The following is a 21,101-nucleotide window of genomic DNA, read 5'->3' as shown; positions in this document are numbered from 1 at the left end:
ATGGTATCTGTATAATAACCTCTGCTCCTTTCCCTATGTGGGTTTTGATGTTGAATAGCCAGACCTGCATTCTTTAGTAAATGACCCCTACCATGAGGGCAAACAAACCAATACACATCTCTGTAACTCCATACACATAGATGGGCCCCAAGAGCTGTGTGTACTATCCTACATTCAGACTAAACTGGGCATGCTCACCAAATGGCACCCCATTGGCCAAACAGTATTAGCTGTGATTGGCACCATTATAATTCAAAGTCAGATTGGTCCCTATAATGGCCTGCCTGGCCTATCATGTGATTGGCCTTTGTGGAAGCTGCCTTTGTGGTTGGCAGAAGTAACCAAACCATGTCCTGCATTTACGGCTCTTCCCTTTGTGGTGTACAAAGGTGGCTGTTGTATGTATGTATGTATGTATAACTTTATTTGTAAAGAGCTGTTAAGAAGCCACAGCGCTGTACAGTGCATAAAAGTACAATATCTATAAAAAAAGTATACACAGGGAAGACAAATCACATAATAAATATATACAGAATCATATCAGGACAAGGAGCTTAAGTGCTATGTTGTAAGAGACATAGTGGGAAGGAGGTCCCTGCCCCGTGGAGCTTACAGTCTAAGTGGATGGGAGGCTAACATACAGGTACAAATTGGAGATGAAAAAGTGCACAAGGTAAGGCATAGTCAGTAGGGACAGGATTAAGCTAATGTTCTAGTGCTCCAAAAGGTAGGCTTTTAGTTTTTTTTTTTTTGAAGAGCTTGAGAGAGGTTCCCATTACGGAGGAATTCAGGGATGGAATTCCAGAGGTAAGGAGCAGCAAGGGTTTGAGACAAGAGGTGGCAATGGATGTGGATGGTGTGAAGAGAAAGTGGCTCTGAGAAGAGCGGAGAAGACGACCAGGAACATATAGTGAGACGAGAGAAGAAATGGAATGAGGAGCAGAAAAGTGAAGGGCTTTGAATGTTAGTAGAAGGAGTTTATATGTTATCCTTTGCTTAACAGGCAGCCACGCTAAGGATTTTAGTTGGGGTTGAGCAGGTTCCCTTTTAGGAGACAGCAGAAGGATCCTGGTAGCAGAGTTTAATATTGATTGGAGGGGAGAGAGATGGGAGTCAAGAAGACCGGTTGCAATAGTCTAAACGGGATAAGATAAGCGCATGGATTAGTGTTTTGGCTGTTGTTTGTGAAAGAAACGGGCGTATCTTTGCTATATTACGGAGGAACAAACCACAGTTTTTGGCAGTATTATTAATATGATTAGAAAAGGAGAGGGACTGGTCAAAGATGACCCCCAAGCAGTGTGCTGTTAGGAATTCCAATTTGTTAGTATTTTTACATACATGCAGGAAAACAGAGAAAACAGCCTGGCTGTTAAACATCTCAGCTGTCCCCACATGCTCCAGTAACCAGTAATAGCAGTGCCCAACCCTGGCATCCTCCTCAAGCACTCACTGAATGCCGGCTGGCTACCATCTAAACCTGGGAATTTGACATTGTCATGCTACAATAAAGAGCTGCATTCCCTAAAGGAGTAGTGTTTAGAGAGTCCTGCCCTATGCCCGCGTCTTCTCTCGGCAAGGTGTCGTGACAAAGGCTCTAAATCAGTACATGGTTACTAGGGTAATTTGGACCCTAGCAACCAGATTGCTGAAACTGCAAACTGGAGAGCTGCTGAATAAAAACTAAATAATTCAAAAACCACAAATAAATAAAAATGAAAACCCATAGCAAATTGTCTCAGAATATCACTCTCGACAACATACTAAAGGGTAATTTCAAGGCGAACAACGCCTTTAACATAGAAAGAGCAATATTTAATACTAAATTGTGGCCAAGGGGTGTCGCTGTACCAGGAATCATCAAGAGGTAGTATTACGCACAACTCTAACAGTGACGCCTGTTGGTTATATTGGGAATTACATGTTGATGGTTACAAGGTACAGCGCCATCTGTTGCTTGTGTTTAGTATTGGACATGATCTATGGGTTCCATTCGACACCACATCCTTCCAACAGATGGCGCTGTACCTTGTAACCATCAAAATGTAATTCCCAATATAACCAATAGTCGTAACTAGGAGCTTTGGTGTCTGTAGCATTGTATATAATTCGGCTGTTTACAGTATCCACCAATAGATGTCACTGGGCAACAATTTAGCCTTGGTATAAATAACTTTTCATAATACATTTTCAAAAAAATGCAACATGTAAGGATTTGTAACCAGTGTCCCTATATGAACTGTACCCACACATCTTATATTAAGTACCCCAGGAATGCTTCTCTGATTCAGTTACTGAAAGATGTCCATCACTATGCAATAAACTTATGTAACCAACAGATGTCACTATTTAATTTTGGCACATGCATCTGATAAGAAGAGAAAAGGCAATGTGCAATACCAAATGTAACCAACAGATGTCACTATTTTGAAGAGAAAAGGCAATGTGCAATACCAAATGTAACCAACAGATGTCGCTATTTAGAAGAGAAAGGGCAATGTGCAATACCAAATGTAACCAACAGATGTCGCTATTTAGAAGAGAAAAGGCAATGTGCAATACCAAATGTAACCAACAGATGTCACTATTTAGAAGAGAAAGGGCAATGTGCAATACCAAATGTAACCAACAGATGTCGCTATTTAGAAGAGAAAGGGCAATGTGCAATACCAAATGTAACCAACAGATGTCCCTATTTAGAAGAGAAAAGGCAATGTGCAATACCAAATGTAACCAACAGATGTCGCTATTTAGAAGAGAAAAGGCAATGTGCAATACCAAATGTAACCAACAGATGTCACTATTTTGAAGAGAAAAGGCAATGTGCAATACCAAATGTAACCAACAGATGTCGCTATTTAGAAGAGAAAGGGCAATGTGCAATACCAAATGTAACCAACAGATGTCCCTATTTAGAAGAGAAAAGGCAATGTGCAATACCAAATGTAACCAACAGATGTCGCTATTTAGAAGAGAAAAGGCAATGTGCAATACCAAATGTAACCAACAGATGTCGCTATTTAGAAGAGAAAGGGCAATGTGCAATACCAAATGTAACCAACAGATGTCACTATTTTGAAGAGAAAAGGCAATGTGCAATACCAAATGTAACCAACAGATGTCACTATTTAGAAGAGAAAAGGCAATGTGCAATACCAAATGTAACCAACAGATGTCGCTATTTAGAAGAGAAAGGGCAATGTGCAATACCAAATGTAACCAACAGATGTCACTATTTTGAAGAGAAAAGGCAATGTGCAATACCAAATGTAACCAACAGATGTCACTATTTAGAAGAGAAAAGGCAATGTGCAATACCAAATGTAACCAACAGATGTCCCTATTTAGAAGAGAAAAGGCAATGTGCAATACCAAATGTAACCAACAGATGTCGCTATTTAGAAGAGAAAGGGCAATGTGCAATACCAAATGTAACCATCAGATGTCGCTTACACCCACTAACATTGAAACACAAATTCTGCAATTCCATGTTCAACCAACAGATGTCACCAAATGATACGGCCTTTAATGTGGTGGATCAACATACTGCAAGGCAAAGACCTAGGAGCGAACTATTTATGGGGGAAAGTCAATTAAAATGGTATTTGCTTTGTAATAAAAACAAAGGGAACAGTGTCGGGTAAATCACTACTGAGACTGATTTGTATCAAGTGATGTATAATAAGCTAAGGAGGAAAAGCTGTTCAAGCTTAGGGAGGGGGCGATCCTGCGCAGTTTACTGGGTGTTACAGTAATTATTGAACTATGCAGAAAAATATTTTGCTTAAATTTGGTATTCATAATACTATACATCATCATCTCTGTTGGTTAATCTCAGTATTGGTCAATGCTATACAGCGCCATCTGTTGGTTGATAAGCTTAGTATTTAATAATACGACGCAGCGCCACCTGTTGGTTGATCGAAGCGTTACATAAAACAATACTACACAGCGCCATCTGTTGGTTGATCGATGCGTTATATAAAGCTATACACAGCGCCATCTGTTGGTTGATCGATGCGTTATATAAAGCTATACACAGCGCCATCTGTTGGTTGATCGATGCGTTATATAAAGCTATACACAGCGCCATCTGTTGGTTCACCCAAGCGTTACATAAAACAATTCACAAGCGCCATCATTAAAGTGTTCAATAAAACTATTTAGCGGCATCTGTTGGTTTTTCTTTGTATTGCAATGCTAATATAGCACCATCTGTTGGTTAATCGTAGTGTTACATAATACTATATATAAGAGCACCGTCTGTTGGTTCTTCTTAGTACTACATAATTTACTATGCAGCGTCATCTGTTTAATCCTAGTATTGCAATACCACTATACAGCGCCATCTGTTGGCTAATCCTAGTATTGCAATACCACTATACAGCGCCATCTGTTGGCTAATCCTAGTATTGCAATATTACTATACAGCGCCACCTGTTGGCTAATCCTAGTATTGCAATACCACTATACAGCGCCATCTGTTGGCTAATCCTAGTATTGCATTGGGTCCCTGTAGTATAGTAACCATACTCTTTATAGGGCTGCAGGTCTCCAGAAGGCAGAGTTCTCATAATATGTTGGGACTTGCAGCCAATCACAGATTTAATAGGCCCATCAAGCAGCACTCTACATATATAAATTGGTACAATGGAACAAAATCCCCTTATAATGTAGCCTGTTTATGCCAGTGATGAATTTGCACCTAAACCCCAAATCTATTAAAATGTACACTTTGCTGCTTTAACACTTTTGCTGTTCTTTTGTGATAGAGAATGAAGATTAAGCTTCCTTACCTTCCCTCCAGGGCCAGAATCACATCCCAGCTCCTCACAGACTCTGGTGGCCAGGCTCATGGCGGAGATCCTCCGAGGCTGAGTGCAGACAATGTTACACTTTCCTGGGCTGCCCCCGTTAAAGAGCAAATCCTCCAGCAGAAATTGGGGGACTTGGGTACTTTTCCCGCTGCCGGTTTCTCCAGCCACCACAATAACCCGGTGTCTTTTTAGGGTCTCCAAGATAAAGTTTCCGCGTGCGAACACTGGCAACTGCTCCCTGTCATTTAGCAGCCTCTTGTACTTCATAGAGTCCCGGGATTTCCGGAAAATATTCCTTATGGGCTCCAAGTCATCAGGCAGCAGTGGACTGGGACATGTCTCATGTTGTTCTTCATCACAGGCCAAGTTCTCCCAGGAGTCCTCAGGGTCCTCCATCATTTGGGTCTGGCTACAGGACTTCAGCTGGTTCTGTTGCACCTTCAGCTTGTTTAACAGCTTTGTGATAAACTGATCCCGTGGTTTGTTAGACTCCGTTTTGTTCTGCTCCTGCACCTGTTTCTCAGCATCGCTCCACTCCAGCCAAACATTCCTGTAGGTGGGAGGCAGCAACTGATGCACCGACTTTTAGTTCCCACAGAAAAGAGAAGATAAATGTTGTATCAATACCGTGATGGCTCAAAGGGGAAGTTCACTAGAACACATCTTAAAGGAACAATAACACCAAAAAATTAAGGTAATAAAATTATAATGCAGTGTTGCCCTGCACTGGTAAAACTGACGTGTTTGCTTCAGAAACACTACTATTGTTTTTATAAATAAGCTGCTGTGTAGCCATGGGGGCAGCCATTCAAAGGAGAAAAGGCTCAGTTTACACAGCAGATAAGCTCTGTAGAATATAATGGTGTTATCTGTTATCCACTATTTAACCTGTGCCATATAGACCTTTTTCAATTTCCACCATTGTTACACAGCAGCTTGTTTATATGAACTATAGTAGAGTTTCTGAAACAAAAACAGCAGTTTTACCAGAGCAGGGCAACACTACATAACATTTCCATTACTTTAAAACACTTTCATTTGTTGGTTTTACTGTTCATTTAAAGTAATGAAAATAGAATAGAGTGCTGTACTGCACTGGTAAAACTGGTGTGTTTGCTTCAAAAACTCTACAATAGTTTATATAAACAAGCTGCTGTGTAGCAATGGGGGCAGCCATTCAAGCTGAAAAAAAGAGAAAAGCCACAGGATACACAGCAGATAACCGATAAGTTCTGTAGTATACAATGAGATTCTTTAGACCTTATCTGTTATCTACTGTGTATCCTGTGCTTGAATGGCTGCTAGGGTTGCCACCTTTTCTGGAAAAAAATACCGGCCTTCCTATATATTTATCTTTTTTCCCAACTAATTTCCCACTGGCCTTCCTATATATTTATCTTTTTTCCCTACTAATTTCCCACCATTTTTAGCGGCCAGGCTGGTAAAATACCGGCCAGGTGGCAACCCTAATGGCTGCCCCCATTGCTACACAGCAGCTTGTTTATATGAATTATAGTAGAGTTTCTGAAGCAAACACGTCAGTTAATTTAAAACACTTTTTGGTGTTACTGTTCCTTTAAAGGGGTGGTTCACCTTCAAACAACTAGTTGGTTTAAGATAGATCACCAGAAATAATGACTTTTTCCAATTACTTCCTATTTTCTATGTTTCACCGTTTTTCTAATATTGAAGTATGAAGTGTCTTTTTTTCACCTTCTGAAGCAGCTCTGGGAGGGAGGGGGGGTCGCCGACACTGTAAACTGTTCTAAATTTATACATTTAGTTGATACATTTGTTATTTTTGTACCTGCCAAGCAGAATCTCTGGGTTTCATTACAGTCGGCTGTTAGAATTAATACAATAGTTGCTAATAGTCCACAGATGCTGCTGAGAAATGTATCAACTAAATGTTGCAAAATTGTAACAGTTTAGAGTCCGCTCCTGAATTACTGAGCTGCCAGACTCAAACACCAGAGACACAAACATTCAACTTTAAACTTTCCTAAATAGAAAATTGCCATTTTAAAAAATAAGGGCCGCCCCCTGGGATCATACGATTCACTGTGCACACAAACATACCAACCATACACGTTAGGTCACAAGAGCCAATTAACAGAAAGAGTTCTGTCTTTTGCTCCCACACTTCTTCCTGTTACAGTTAGAGCTGCAGTATTTCTGGTCAGGTGATCTCTGAGGCAGCACACAGACTATCACAAAATGGGGGTTCAAGGCAAGAGATGTAAAAGGGCAATATTTACTTAAATATATATTCCAGATTGGTAAGATTCTTTAATATGCCACTTGATATGATATAAACTATCTGTTGCTTAAGTGTTCATTTTGGGGATATAGTTTTCCTTTAAGGAAGCTAGTATCACAGTGAAAGCTCCTCCCTTTCCCTATGGAAATTGCACTGACTATGACATAAAGACAAGAGTGTAACAAGAAAGAACAAATGCCTGTGGTCTCTCAGCTATTCGCCAGAGAGCCGTAGGTAATGCGATTCTCATACAATAATATAGGAAGAAGCACATGGAGAACAGAGTAGATAAAATCTCCTACCTGGCCCTTGGTGAGCTCATAGAGAGCCAAGGTGGCTGCGAGGTGTTGCGCCTGCATACTGTCCTCTGTCACAATTGTAGGACACACACACATAACATCATCATGCGATTTTATAATCTTAACCCTGCACAGGTGGGAAACAAAATCAGTTACAGCAATAATGTGACTTGCAACACTGCCCCTTGTGTAGCTTAAAGGAGAAGGAAAGCTACAGAGGCATTTTATTGCCAATAATTTAGCTGCAATAGTGCAAACTAGAATGCTATATTTATTCTGTAGAATGTTTTACAATACAAAAGCTCTAGAAGCTCTTGGTTTGTTTATGATAGCAGCTGCAGTATTAGCTTGGTGTGACATCACTTCCTGCCTCAGTCTCTCCCTGCTCACTCATAGCTCTGGGCTCAGATTACAGCAGAGAAGGGGGGGGGAGGAGCAAACTGAGCATGCTCACGCCCAGGCAAGGAGGTTTAAGATGAAAACAGGAAGTCTGATACAGAAGCCCATGTGTACACAATAGAAGGAAAGAAATGCTGTGTTTCTTTTGACAGAGGACTCAGAGCAGCATTACTTTGAGGGTTTACTGGTATATTTAGGTGGACCTTTCTGATAAGTCTTACTTAGTTTTATCCTTTCCTTCTCCTTTAAGCTTTCTATTAAATCTACAGTAACCAAATGCCTCTGTATTACCCGTTCTCTCCACAGGGACACCTACCTGCTCTTCCAGTATTTGCCCACGGGCACCTTCTCGAACGATGGATTTGGACTTTTCGAATAATGCTTCCGGCACCAATCAATCAGAAACTGTTTTGGCGATTTACCTGTCCAGCTTCGAGAGGTGTAGTCAAAGTTCCGGATATCAAGAGGCGGCTTCTTTTTAGCTACAATGAGCAAGTTGATGTAAAACGTTAACAATGCAGCTAAAAAGCAGACAATATATACAGAAATGCTATGCCTGTGGCCATACAAAATAGTGCCAAAATCCTGAGCACCCCCTTCTTAAACTGCTGTTTTCTGAAGCCTAAGCTCACCTGATCATACTCCCATTTACAGCCTAGTCATTCAAACACTAGGATAATTGCTTCCCTTTGGATACTGCCTTCCTTTAAGGAACAGCAATTCTTTTTATGACCTTAAAGGGGTTGTTCACCTTTAAGTTAAATTTAGTATGATATAGAGCAGTGGTCCCCAACCAGTAGCTCGTGAGCAACATGTTGCTCTCCAACCCCTTGGATGTTGCTCCCAGTGCCCTTAAAGCAGGTGCTTATTTTTTAATTCCTGGCTTGGAGGCAAGTTTAAATTGCATAAGAACCAGGTGCACTGCCAAACAGAGCCTCAATGTAGGTTGACAATCCACATAGGGGCTACCAAATGGGCAATCACAGCACTTATTTGGCACCCCAAGAACATTTTTCATGTTAGTGTTGCTCCCCAACTCCTTTTACTTCTGAATGTTGCTCACAGGTTGGAAAGGTTGGGGATCCCTGATATAGAGAGTGATATTCTGAGACAATTTGCAATTGGTTTTCATTTTGTATTATTTGTGTTTTTTGAGTTATTTAGCTTTTTATTCAGCAGCTCTCCAGTTTGCAATTTCATTAATCTGGTTGCTAGGGTCTAAATCACCCTGGCGAACATGCACTGATTTGAATAAGAGACTGGAATATGAATAGGAGAGGCCTGAATAGAAAGATGAGTAATAAAAAGTAGCGATAACAATACATTTGTAGCCTTACAGAGCATTTGTTTTTTTTTTTAGATGGGGTCAGTGACTCTCATTTGAACGTTGGATAGAGTCAGAAGAAGAGGGCAAATAATAAAAAAGAAAAAACGAAGACCATTTAAAAAGTTGCCTAGAATTAGCCATTCTTTAACATACTAAAAGCTAACTTAAAGGTGAACCACTCCTTTAAAGAGCTGGTTCTGCCAGAACTGCACTGCAGAACAGAACAGTTGCTCTTGCAAATAATCACATCAGTGCAAGCTAAACAGGTCAAAACAAGGTTGTGCAATGAAAATAAAAAAACATTTATAAAGACTATGAAAACTGAAATAACACTAATTTTGCCATAGACAGCTCCTATTGACACTTACATGAACTCAGCAACTTTTAAATGCATTGGAATTTTTCGCGCTTAATAAATTTACATAGTACATTTGAGTTTTTTAAATCATAATTCGACTTCAGAAGTTCTTCCACAAAAAATTAGAATCAGCAAAAATTCTAGTTTGAATGTTGGTAACTTACCCCTAAAGCACCAAAAATGCCCATCTCTTACCTTTCTCCTCTGGGGCATTTCCCTTCTTCTCAAACAAATTGAAATTTAGAGGTTCATCTTCTGAAGGAGGCAAGGCTGGCTTTGGCTGTTTGCTTTCACTCTTCACCTCTGGGATTTTTACAGCAGGATTAAACAGTGGGTGATCTTCCAGGCTTTTCATTTCTAGAGTAAGGAATAGTATTATATTTCTATACAGACATTTAGTATCAATTGAGCGGTAGCATGAAAACCCAAGTGTACTGCACCCTAGGACTAGTCACCCTAGGGTGAATAAACAAGTAGAGTGAGGTGGTGGTGCATCAGTATGGCACTTTGCACACAGCACTTTGTTTTTATTGCTGCACCTGCTTCTTATGCTCAGGCCTTCTGGATTATGGCTGATTATGAGGGTGTAGTGGACCCATTAGGACACTGCCCTCCAGAACTAGGGAAGGACTGTGTGGTCATCAGGCTCTGGCATTCACCCTGAAGATTTTGCTCTAGCTTCATCCTAAGCTGTAAAGGGAAGAAGTGTCTTAAGACCCGTGTCTATTTTAGCTGGGGGGCAGGGACAGAGGAGGCCATCCCAGCTGTAAGGAAGGTGTCCCAAAAGAGTCAAGTTTTTTCGCAGTCTTTTGGCTGCAGGAATCAGGATTGTAGGAACCTTTCCCTTTAAAGAGCGTTTTTTTTTTTATTTGCACTCTTGTGCATGCAGATACTTTGCACTTTGATGACAAAAAGCAGATACTTTGCACTTTGGTGACAAAAAGCATGACTACGGGCTTTCAATATAAAAACAAGTGTAGAGCTGAGTGTCAATATTCTACTCTGGCCCTATATAAAAAATAATGATATTGTACAGAAGCACTTGCATGAATACAGTTACCCCACTGATCAGTGTACAACACAGCTCTCCAGCTGGAGGTCCCTTATGCTGTGTGTGTCCCTCCGAGATATTTGTCTGGCCTAATCGGCTCTTAAAGGACACGTAAAGCCTACATTTTCCTACCATTTATATAAATTGGGCATATTTTCCCTACCCAAACCACATAATTTGTCCTACATATACCCCTTGCATTTGCCAGCGCCATCACATTTTCCTAAAACAAATAGCAGCTTTCACCCGGCGGCCATTTTTCCTCTGACCAATTATCAGTAACATTGAGACATGTATAATGTAAACTTTATGCAATGCAGAATGCAGGTTACACAGGCACAACATGCTTAGATAAAAAGTTCTGCTTGGGCTGAGCACTGTAATGGTTAAGCTGAGCTCAGGAGAGGTGGTTAGGAGAAAAAAATAGGATCAGACAATTTCTATGGAAACCAGCAATGCTATCTCCTCATTGGCTGTTAGACTGGAGGGTGTGTTTAGTAATCTGAGCTGAGAAGAACCGAGCATGCTCACGAGCCAACAGCCAAAGGGAGGGGGCTGCGCGGGGTCATAGGAGGAGAAGGATTTCTAAGTGATTAAGGGGATGCTGCAGCCTTACTGTTAACCTTTTAACAACCAGAGTGGCAGTTATCTAAAGATTTCAAAGAGGCTGCTCACTGATTACATTTTTGTGGAGGGGGTTAACATTTCCTTTAAATTCCACAGATTGACACCGTAATGAGGGTCAGGTTTAATGCCCCCCCTCTTCCACAAGAACATGACACAAAGGTCACTATAAAAAACTTGAAAGTCCCACACTGCAGGTTATTAGCCAGGTGTACAATCATACCTTGCTGATATCCCCTTATTCTCTCCTGAGCCTCCTTCTGACCCTGTTTGTCTTTATCCTGCTTGGTGGCAGTTGCTTGAGCTCTGGCATCCAGGAGTTTGGCAGTCAGTTCCAGGTATCTCTCATTCTGTGATAATCATGAGAAAACATTTCTTTAAAAGTTTTTTTTTTTTTTTTTAATAGAGTAAAACAAACACTCTATTAAATAAACATATGAAAATGAGTATAAGAAAATCTACATAGTTTAACTTGACAGAATAGGTATAGAGTTCATTACTGCAAGAACATTTACACCATGGCTGGGCGAACTGCAGCCCTCCAGATATGTGACCTACAATCAGGCCCAGACTGGCAATTTGTAAATTCTGGCAAATGCCAAAGGGGCTGCTGTAAGATGCCAAAGACAGTCACTATGTAGTGGGCTGGTTGGGGGTGTTTAGGCCTCTGTGTCCTTTAAATGCCAGGGCCTATTCTGAATCCCAGTCCAGACAAATACCAGCATCACACTGATGGCTTATAGGAACAGTTCAGTGTAAAAATAAAAACTGTTTAAATAGATAGGCTGTGCAAAATAAATAATGTTTCTAATATAGTTAGTTAGCCAAAAATGTAATGTATAAAGGCTGGAGTGACTGGATGTCTAACATAATAGCCAGAACATTACTTCCTGCGTTTCAGCTCTCTAACTCTGAGTTAGTCAGTGACTTGAAGGGGGGCCACATGGGATATATCAGTTCAGTGAGTTTGTAATTGATCCTCAGCATTCAGCTCAGATTCAAAAGCAACAGTTATGACCCATGTGGCCCCCACTCAAGTCACTGATTGGTTACTGCCTGGTAACCAGGGTAACCAGTCAGTGTAAACCAAGAGAGCTGAAAAGCAGGAAGTAGTGTTCTGACTATTATGTTACACATCCAGTCACTCCAGCCTTTATACATTACATTTTTGGCTAACTAACTATATCGAAAACATTTTTTATTTTGCACAGCCTATTTACCCAGTTTTTATTTTTATACTGAACAATTGCTTTAAGGCTCTCATACAGCGCTGTGAGCTGTATTCCAACATAACTCAGAGAGCTGCACATATTTCAGACATGACAAGTTAAACTGCAAAGGAGGAATAAACTTCCAGGGCTCAGATTCAGCCTGTGATAATTAGGGTACATTTAAAAACCACTTTAAACCCCAAGCAACAATATGCATATGTGGCTGTGTGGTAAAACGGTGTTCACTTACACTTTGCACTCTATAAATTATAGAAACGACAGGAGTATTTTCATTCATTGAGCTCCCAGCAACACGGCGCATTATGTGCAACTGAGTAGTGAAAACATGTTCACTCAGAGCCAGTAGGCAGTGTAGGACTCATGTTAAACGAGGGGCCTTGATGTGGCACATGAGTTTACATATTTTGGCCAAAACGTGGTACTAACACTTCCATTTATTAAAAAGGCTGGCTAAAAAAAAAAAGCTGAATTTGAGTACTGGAAGATTTTCCTCCTTTGTATGTGAAAATAATGTCTGTATATAGTTTGTAGCAGCTGGTCAACTCCAGAGTGTAGATCAATCCAAGTGCTGTAAGAAAATATCAGCTGGCCAATATTAGAGTGTGGGTTAGAATGAGCTCTCACGATTACTCTTTGTTGTTTAACTGCAAACATGTCTGATGTACAACCATATTAGCTATTTTTAGCTTTACTGTTAAGGTTAAGGCATGTGAAAGTTACTTACAGGATCAAATTTCTCAAGTGTTGTCTCCTTCTCTTCCTCCTTCACATCATCATCATCATCATCATCATCATCATCACTCCCTTGCTCAGCATATCGTAAAATCCATTCCTTCATGGTCAGCTCTGGGTTGCCCTGTTATACAACACGTGTAATGAACAGATACAAACCCCAGGGATCTCAGTACAACTTTGCCCACCATGACATGGTTTGGGCCGATACACACGCATATGTAACAAAAGCACAAGGATGTATAATACAGCTGATACAGCCATTTTACAGTAGGATGAGGAAGCATTTTGCTCACATCCTGCTGTGCTTTGGAAATCTCGAGTAATATAATAATTCCTAGGTATATGAATCCAAACCAATTTGTTCTCTTCAGTCTCTTATGTGTCAGACCCTTTACCAAGAGATCTGAAAATTAAACTGCTGATTTTGCAACTGTACGTTGCTGTGCGCAAACAGAAAAGTATACAGGGCAGCTTAGATATGTCATCAGCACCTGATCCAGGTTTGCACTGGCCTGTACGTCTGTGTAATGTTTAGAACATGGAATTTGTTTGTGCACGTGTGGCCAAGCTTATATTTGAACCATCATTCAGGAGTGTCAGCCTAAGTGTAGCCAGCTTCTAAAAGAAAATAGTGCAAGGATATTATTCCATTTACACTTCCAGCCGCAACCAAAAATTTTCATCAGGAAGATAATGCTTAAGACACAAAACAAACTCATTATTGCCCATGGCCAAATTAGTGCACTGTAATTGGAGTGATTCAGCTTTATAAATGGCCTCTACTCTAGGATGATGGCACAGAGGGATGGAAAGCTGTGCTATACACTGGAAACAAATTGCCAGAAATAAATTTCCCAAAAAAAAAAGTTTGTCAGGTAAAATACAAAGGTCAGATAATCATACAAAGTTTCCTTGAAATCATTAGTCCTTCTTAGAACCTTTCAGGCATGTCATTTTCTTTTTTACCTTTAATGAAGCTCCCTCTTCCCCCTTTTCTGTTGCTGACTCATTTGCAGCACTGGGCCTCTGAGGAGGTGCCTGGAACTTTGCTCGGGCTCTCTGTTCTTCTTCCACAAACTGCTGACTGAAACCCTCAGGCAATGCATCTATTGAAAAAATAAATAAAAAAATAAATAACAGTTTTAGAGATACATAAATTTATACAGACATTTCTTTATCTTAAACACAAAAGTTCCCCATGCAGCGGCCTACAGAAAGAAACATAAAAAAAAACACACACAGCAATGAGGCCCAAATTAAGGATACAAGTAGAACATTCAGGTGTCCGTCACTACTGAAAAAATAGTTTTAAATGCACAGATAATGTGTAATGCAATATAGACTCAACGTTTGATTTTTTTAGTCTTTGTTTATAGCAGTCTTTGTTTATAGCAGCTCCCAGTAACAAGTGAATGCTTCTTATGAAGCATGCATATACACAGGTATAGGACCTGTTATCCAGAATGCTCGGGACCTTGGGGGTTTCCGAATAACAGATCTTTCCATAATTTGGATCTTCATAAGTCTACTAGAGATCATGCAAACATTAAATAAGCCTAATAGGCTGGTTTTGCTTCCAATAATGATTAATTATATCGTAGTTTGGAATTAATTCAAGGTAACGGTACTATTATAATATTACAGAGAAAAAGGAAATTATTTTTAAAACATTTGGATTATTTGGATAAATAGGAGTTCATGGGAGATGGCCTTTCCGTAATTCAGAGCTTTCTGGATAACGGATCCCACACCTGTACAAACTTAATCAAAAGATGAGTGTTCCTGCTCTGCCTGTGAGAACAAGTGCTCAATATTATCACATTTACCATCTGGGAGGTTCAGGCACAGCCAGTCCAATGCAGCATGTAAGTCTCCTCCATACAAGACTGTGTTTGTCATTGCTTCCTCAATGTGCTCCGCCTTAAAGCTAAGTTTCTGCAGGGCCATATAAAGATCCTGAAATGGGGGAAACATAGAATGTGAGCGGATCTCATTACATCCAACTGACCAAAAATACAGATTTATTCATTTTGTCAAGTCCTCTCTGAGACACAAGTCTTGATAAGATAATGACCCAAAACATATGTGGACTTTGTCCAATAACTCAGATCCTGCAAAGTGCAATGAATGGATATAAACAGCACAAAACAGATATGTGCACATAGAGGGCTTTAAGAGATTGTGCTGCTGTGACATTTTCTTTTCTTGATTTTGTATATGTTCAGACCCACCTGGAATAACTGAAGCTTCAAGAGGAACTTTAATATAAGCTTCTTCATACTGAAATAAAAAAACTTTCGAAATACTATCAAATATTCCGTACTGTTTCTGAAATAATCAAGTTTATCTTCACTATTACTCCCTCAGCATCTGTTTCTCTTCATTATGTCTTCATGCAGCAGTTGGGTGTTAGACAGTCATTGACAGTTAGATCCAATATATCTTATAGGGGGGCTTCCTTTTGCTAGAAGATGTATTAGAGCTCACTCAATTAAAATCACCAGACATCATGTCTCTCTACATGCAGGATTTGTGCAAAAGGCAGTCATTTTGTTAGATTTTGTTTGTAGTGGAATCGGGTCAGATAAAGGCCCTTTAACGTTGCATACACAAAAAAAAACTAATGTTTCACAGATTTGTGTGGGTACTTTGAAGAAGAATATATATATATATATATATATATATATATATATATATATATATATATATATATATATATATATATATATATACACACACACACACACACATACATACATACACACACAGTTATATGAAAAAGTTTGGAACCCACTCCTCTCAGCCTGCATAATAATTTACTCCACTTTCAATAAAAAAAATGACAGTGGTATGTCTTTCATTTCCCTGGGGTGTTTTCTAAACAAGGATGTTTAGTGAAGCAGTATTCCGTTGTATGAAATTAAATCAAATATGAAAAACTGGCTGTGCAAAAATGTAAGTACCCTTGTAATTTGGTAATTTGAATGCAACTGCTCAATACTGATTACTGGCAACACCAAATTGGTTGGATTAGCTCGTTAAGCCTTGAACTTCATAGGCAGGTGTGTCCAATCATGAGAAAAGGTATTTAAGGTGGCCAATTGCAAGTTGTGCTTCTGTTTGACTCTCCTCTGAAGAGTGACAGCATGGGATCCTCAAAGCAACTCAAAAAGATCTGAAAACAAATATTGATCAGTATCATGGTTTAGGGGAAGGCTACAAAAAGCTATCTCAGAGCTTTAAACTGTCAGTTTCAACTGTAAGGAATGTAATCAGGAAATGGAAGGCCACAGGCACAGTTGCTGTAAAACCCAGGTCTGGCAGGCCAAGAAAAATACAGGAGCGGAATATGTGGAGGATTGTGAGAATGGTTACAGACAACCCAAAGATCACCTCCAAAGACCTGTAAGAACATCCTGCTGCAGATGGTGTATCTGTACATCGTTCTACAACTCAGCACAATTTGCAGAAAGAACATCTGTATGGCAGGGGGATGAGAAAGAAGCCCTTTCTGCACTCACGTCACAAAAAGAGTCGCTTGTTGTATGCAAAAGCTCATTTGACTATGGTTAAAATAAGAATACAGCAACATTGTAGTTCCATACGTAATGCAGGAAAGATCAAGGCAAATGATGCAACACTCTCCACCGTAGCCTGTCATTTTAAACAACATCACAATATGAACCCGGGGGGATTAAAATTTTGGGCCATCAAGAAAATAAATCTAGGAATAAGAAACGGGAATCTAGAGCAAGAACTATTAAAACGAGAAAGTCACTGGATTTCTAAAATGCGCACCGTTTCTCCCTACGGAATTAATGAAAACATATTGTTTAATGCCTTTATTTAGTAGGCAACTGTACTCTCGATTCCCTCCAGTATTAATATTCCTCTGATACTTAGTATATTAATTTATTCATTATTGTCCATAATATCCAATTTAATACATACTTAATATGTCCACTATAACCAACTTAATATACACAATGTCTCTAAGTAATAATAATAAAAGAATTCGCTATACACACTACCCCTTGAAAAGGGAAGTTGTAATCTGATAGGCAACTCCACGAAGCGATGATGCATAGTTGAATGACATATTGAGGCGTTCCTGAGTTAATAGTTAAAATATACACGGAACAAAGTGATGACGCGCACTTCTCGCGATGATTGAATGACGTCACACGCGAAAGCCATAAAGAGCAATACGGAGACTTGTGAGCACAATTTTGCCTTGAGAAAGCATACACCAAACGCGTGTCGGCAATCCCCCGCTCTTATTATTTTTAAAAGCCTAATTTTAAAGGCTTCAGTATTTTTCAGCAACCTTCAGCCGCACAAGGGTTTGAATTATTTTTTTAGCAGCAATCATTCTCTAAACCTCTTTTACTTCACGGCTCTAGGGATTTGCGGTTTTTTAGATAGCTCATTCCCAGATTAGTTAAATTACCGAGACCACAGTATTTAGATTCCTGCCTTTCTCTCTGTGTGGTGTACCAGGGCATTAGACAGAAAAAAAGTATTATTTAGGAGATATTGGGACAACTCCACCTCTAATCTATTTTCCATACTTTTTATTCATGAATTGCTGAGATGTTTAGGAAATTTTCTCTCTTTTCATAAACAAACATCATATTTTCAATTAATTTTTGATATTTATCAGCACCAGCACTTTAACCAATTGATGGATAACTAATGAATTCTTAATCAATTGAAGTTTTATATAAGCACTTGCACTTTTTGAATGAACTATAATTGATATTCTAATTGATTTCATGAACTCATTTTTTGTAAAATTAATTGGTGGTGTGTAGGCATAGAATTAAACGGCATTTGAAGCACTAAGCACTTTTTCTAATTGTTGCACTTTATTGGTAAATTAATTAGTGAAATAATTCTACAACATATTTTCAACGATATTGTGGGGTTACTACTTTTTTTTTCAGGTTAATTAAGTGACTATTAATAATTATACCTCTACATATCTGGATCTATTAAATGTGATAAATAAAACTAGCAGGAACTTCAATAAACCCCATCTTCAGAAGTGCCGTCTGCCTTTCGAGTCTTTGTCATAACTATAAGAATAAATTTGGTTTTAATAAAGCGATAAAGTTGTCTGAAAAACCTGGGGGAAAATGTGGGTTCTTGGACAGGGGGGTTAAGTATGCTGGGGGGCTGTTATACGTCCATTTTTTCATTGTTTTCAGCCAAAGGGTAATTGTATGTACTGTGGGGTATAGCATCTTTTCTCTTCCCTCTAATGAAAGTGGCCTGTTTGACCACAACCATGATGCCAGATGTGGGGAGCCATTATAGTCAGACTCCAGGGTGGCCCATGTTGTTGAGGGGGTAAAATTCACCCAATCATCCACTTGTTTGATTTGAGCTGCCATTAAGTAATGCCAAATGTTTGGGACCGCCAGACCCCCCCCATAGGTTTTGAGCAGTACATAGTATTCCTTGAGACTATATGTCTCTTGTGCGCCCAGATGAAGCCAAGAATTGCTGCTTGTATTTTTGTAATGTCTGTAGAGAGCATTAGAATTGGAAGTGTGTCACATAGGTACAACAATCTAGGGAGTATATTCATTTTAACCAAAGCTAATCTGCCCATCCAAGATATAGGATATCCATGCCAAGTTTTTTATTCATAAGGCATGTTATATATTAAAAGGAAGTTGCTACTTTGAAAGCTCAGCCAATGATAAACAAAACTCCAAAGAATTAAGAGGGGTTCCCAAACTTTTTCATATGACTGTATATGTGTGTGTTTGTGTTTTTTGTGGGCAGAAACATTGCAAAGAAGTAAAAACAGCAATTACAAACCTGTAACTTCTTAGAAGTCAATCTTCCTGACACAGTTCCCTTGTTACTATTAAGCTTTTTATGCTCATTAATAAGAGAAATTATCCTTTTTTCCAGCTTTGCTTCAATCACTACCTGTTGGGGGGAAAATGGTTAAGAGGTCAGTTTACAGGTATGTGAAACAAAACGATTACTATCCACTGGACAAACTGTAAAGTTGAAATGAGAAGTAACAGAGCATGATTAACATACATCTGCAAAAGATTAACTCATAGCTAGCCAGTGTGTTTCAAATCAATCTAAATTCAAAGATGGGTCATCTGGAGCTGTAAGAAGTACAAATACAGATACTTACCTTTAAAACGGATTTGTCATGATTTACAGAAACACCAGAATCAGAGGATGATGCGAAACTGTATGTTTTGGGACCTAAAAAAAAATATATAAGTATACTAGGAACAACAAACAGCACACATAAAACACATTGACATGACAGGAGTTGTGTAGGGGTTATATTAGCAAGAACACATAGAAACCTGCTGTTTATGCCCCCGTTCCTCTATGCCCAGCGATGTGAGCAGCACCAACACACACATATGCAGCTCTCATATCTGATTAAAGTCTAACCACAGACCAAATACCATATTTAAAAAAACACTTGGTTTTTCTGCATTCATTTCATCCAAGGCAGCTAACTGCAGATAAAAAGCAGAGAGAAAATACTAATGTTTTAATTATTTAATCTTTTATAGCTCTAATTCTGTGAATAGAATTCTCGAAGATCTAACAACATAAGGGCTTTTAATGCCAAGGATATTAACACTGGAGTCAAATGAAGACAACCGCTTGAATATATTGTAATATATGGACAAACAATCACTGTTTTTTTTAGAAGCTTAAGGCACAAAATGTTTCAATGTCTTTCATATATTGATGATAATGGGTGAGGACATAGGACCTCTTGTATTTGTCAAATGAAGGCCCCTTGCAGTCGCTGATGCAACCACCGAACTTGGGGAGCCCTTTTGCATTCCTGATGCTCCAAAATAAATAAATGCCAAACAGGGAGCCAAAAATGTTAACTTATTATTTGGATCTATGGTATACACTACTTTTTACAAAAATTACATGCATATAAAAACTAACACACATCCACTTACCAGCCTTAAAGGAGAATGAAAGTATTTTTCTACTTGGAGTCGCCAAACGTTAGGCAGCCCCAAGTGATCGCATTTACTTACCTGATACTCCGGGCCGAAAACTGCAGCGGCCCAGGATTCTTCCAGCGGGCACCATGGAGCGATCCTCTTCCGGCTTCTTATCGCAGCTGCGCATGCAAAAAGGCTAACTTTAACAAATAAAACTGCCTATTTAATTCTACTGCGCATGCATCCGCCCCGGGAAATTTGAAGAAAGAAGCAGGAAGGTGATCGCTCTGTGGTGCTCGCTGGAATAACCCCGGACCGGTGCAGTTTTCTGCTAAAAACCGTGTTTCGGGTAAGTAAATGCGATCACTTGGGGGTGCCTAACATTTGGCACCTCAAGTAAAAATGACTTTTCTTCTCCTTTAACCACAAATCCCACCATCTTTCATCATTACCCAGTCTCTACATCAACAGATTTGCTTGTTAAACATGGTGAGATACCTTGTTTGTTTGACTCCTTGCTGCCAGGGGCCACATTAGAATTTCTGGGGGTCTGTTTCTTTGCGGCATCCTCTCCCCCGGGTCTGGGTTCTGCAGCTGCTCTTGGCCTGTTAGCTGCAGCAGTCGCTCCCTGAACTGCTGTTGAGCTGCCGTGTCGATTTTTCTTATTTTTCCCCCCCATTTTTGCAGAGCCTTGGCTGGAACCTTTATCTGCGTTATATATTTAAAAAAATTAATTTAAAAAAACCAAACCTACAGAATGGGGGAACAGACAGATTAAAGCTAAAGCAGTTCAGTACAACAAGCCTGAAGTGTTGTAATGTTCTTCTCTTCTATTATTTTTAATAATAGTTACATTATCATATGATATATTTGTAGAATGATTTTGGGTAAACGTAAGCATTTTCTATTGTCTAATCCGGTGATTGCACAAAGTCCAGTTCCATCAAATGTATACATATGGTAATGGAAGAACATATGACAAATAGTAAATAACCGCTTAATACAAAAGAAAAAGAAAAGCAAACAGAAAAAAATAAGATAAG

General features: G+C 39.3%; 1 protein-coding gene across 1 annotated transcript in view; it reads right to left on the bottom strand.

Moving 5' to 3' along the window:
• dhx29.L (DEAH-box helicase 29 L homeolog) overlaps positions 1–20,749 on the bottom strand; it is a gene marked incomplete in the record, with an annotated part of 47,363 nt that extends 26,614 nt beyond the window's left edge. Inside the window, 11 exon segments of the mRNA NM_001097932.1 lie at positions 4,797–5,399; positions 7,380–7,503; positions 8,092–8,257; positions 9,656–9,817; positions 11,359–11,485; positions 13,092–13,223; positions 14,069–14,208; positions 14,929–15,058; positions 18,932–19,045; positions 19,266–19,339; positions 20,557–20,749. Coding sequence (NP_001091401.1) covers positions 4,797–5,399; positions 7,380–7,503; positions 8,092–8,257; positions 9,656–9,817; positions 11,359–11,485; positions 13,092–13,223; positions 14,069–14,208; positions 14,929–15,058; positions 18,932–19,045; positions 19,266–19,339; positions 20,557–20,737 — 1,953 coding nt within the window.
• Positions 20,750–21,101: the final 352 nt, after the last annotated feature.

Source organism: Xenopus laevis, chromosome 1L (genome assembly GCF_017654675.1).
Source record: "Xenopus laevis strain J_2021 chromosome 1L, Xenopus_laevis_v10.1, whole genome shotgun sequence".
Classification (NCBI taxonomy): Eukaryota; Metazoa; Chordata; class Amphibia; order Anura; family Pipidae; genus Xenopus; species Xenopus laevis.
The sequence above is the reverse complement of the archived record's forward strand: the minus strand, read 5'-3'. Positions and strand labels throughout refer to the sequence as shown.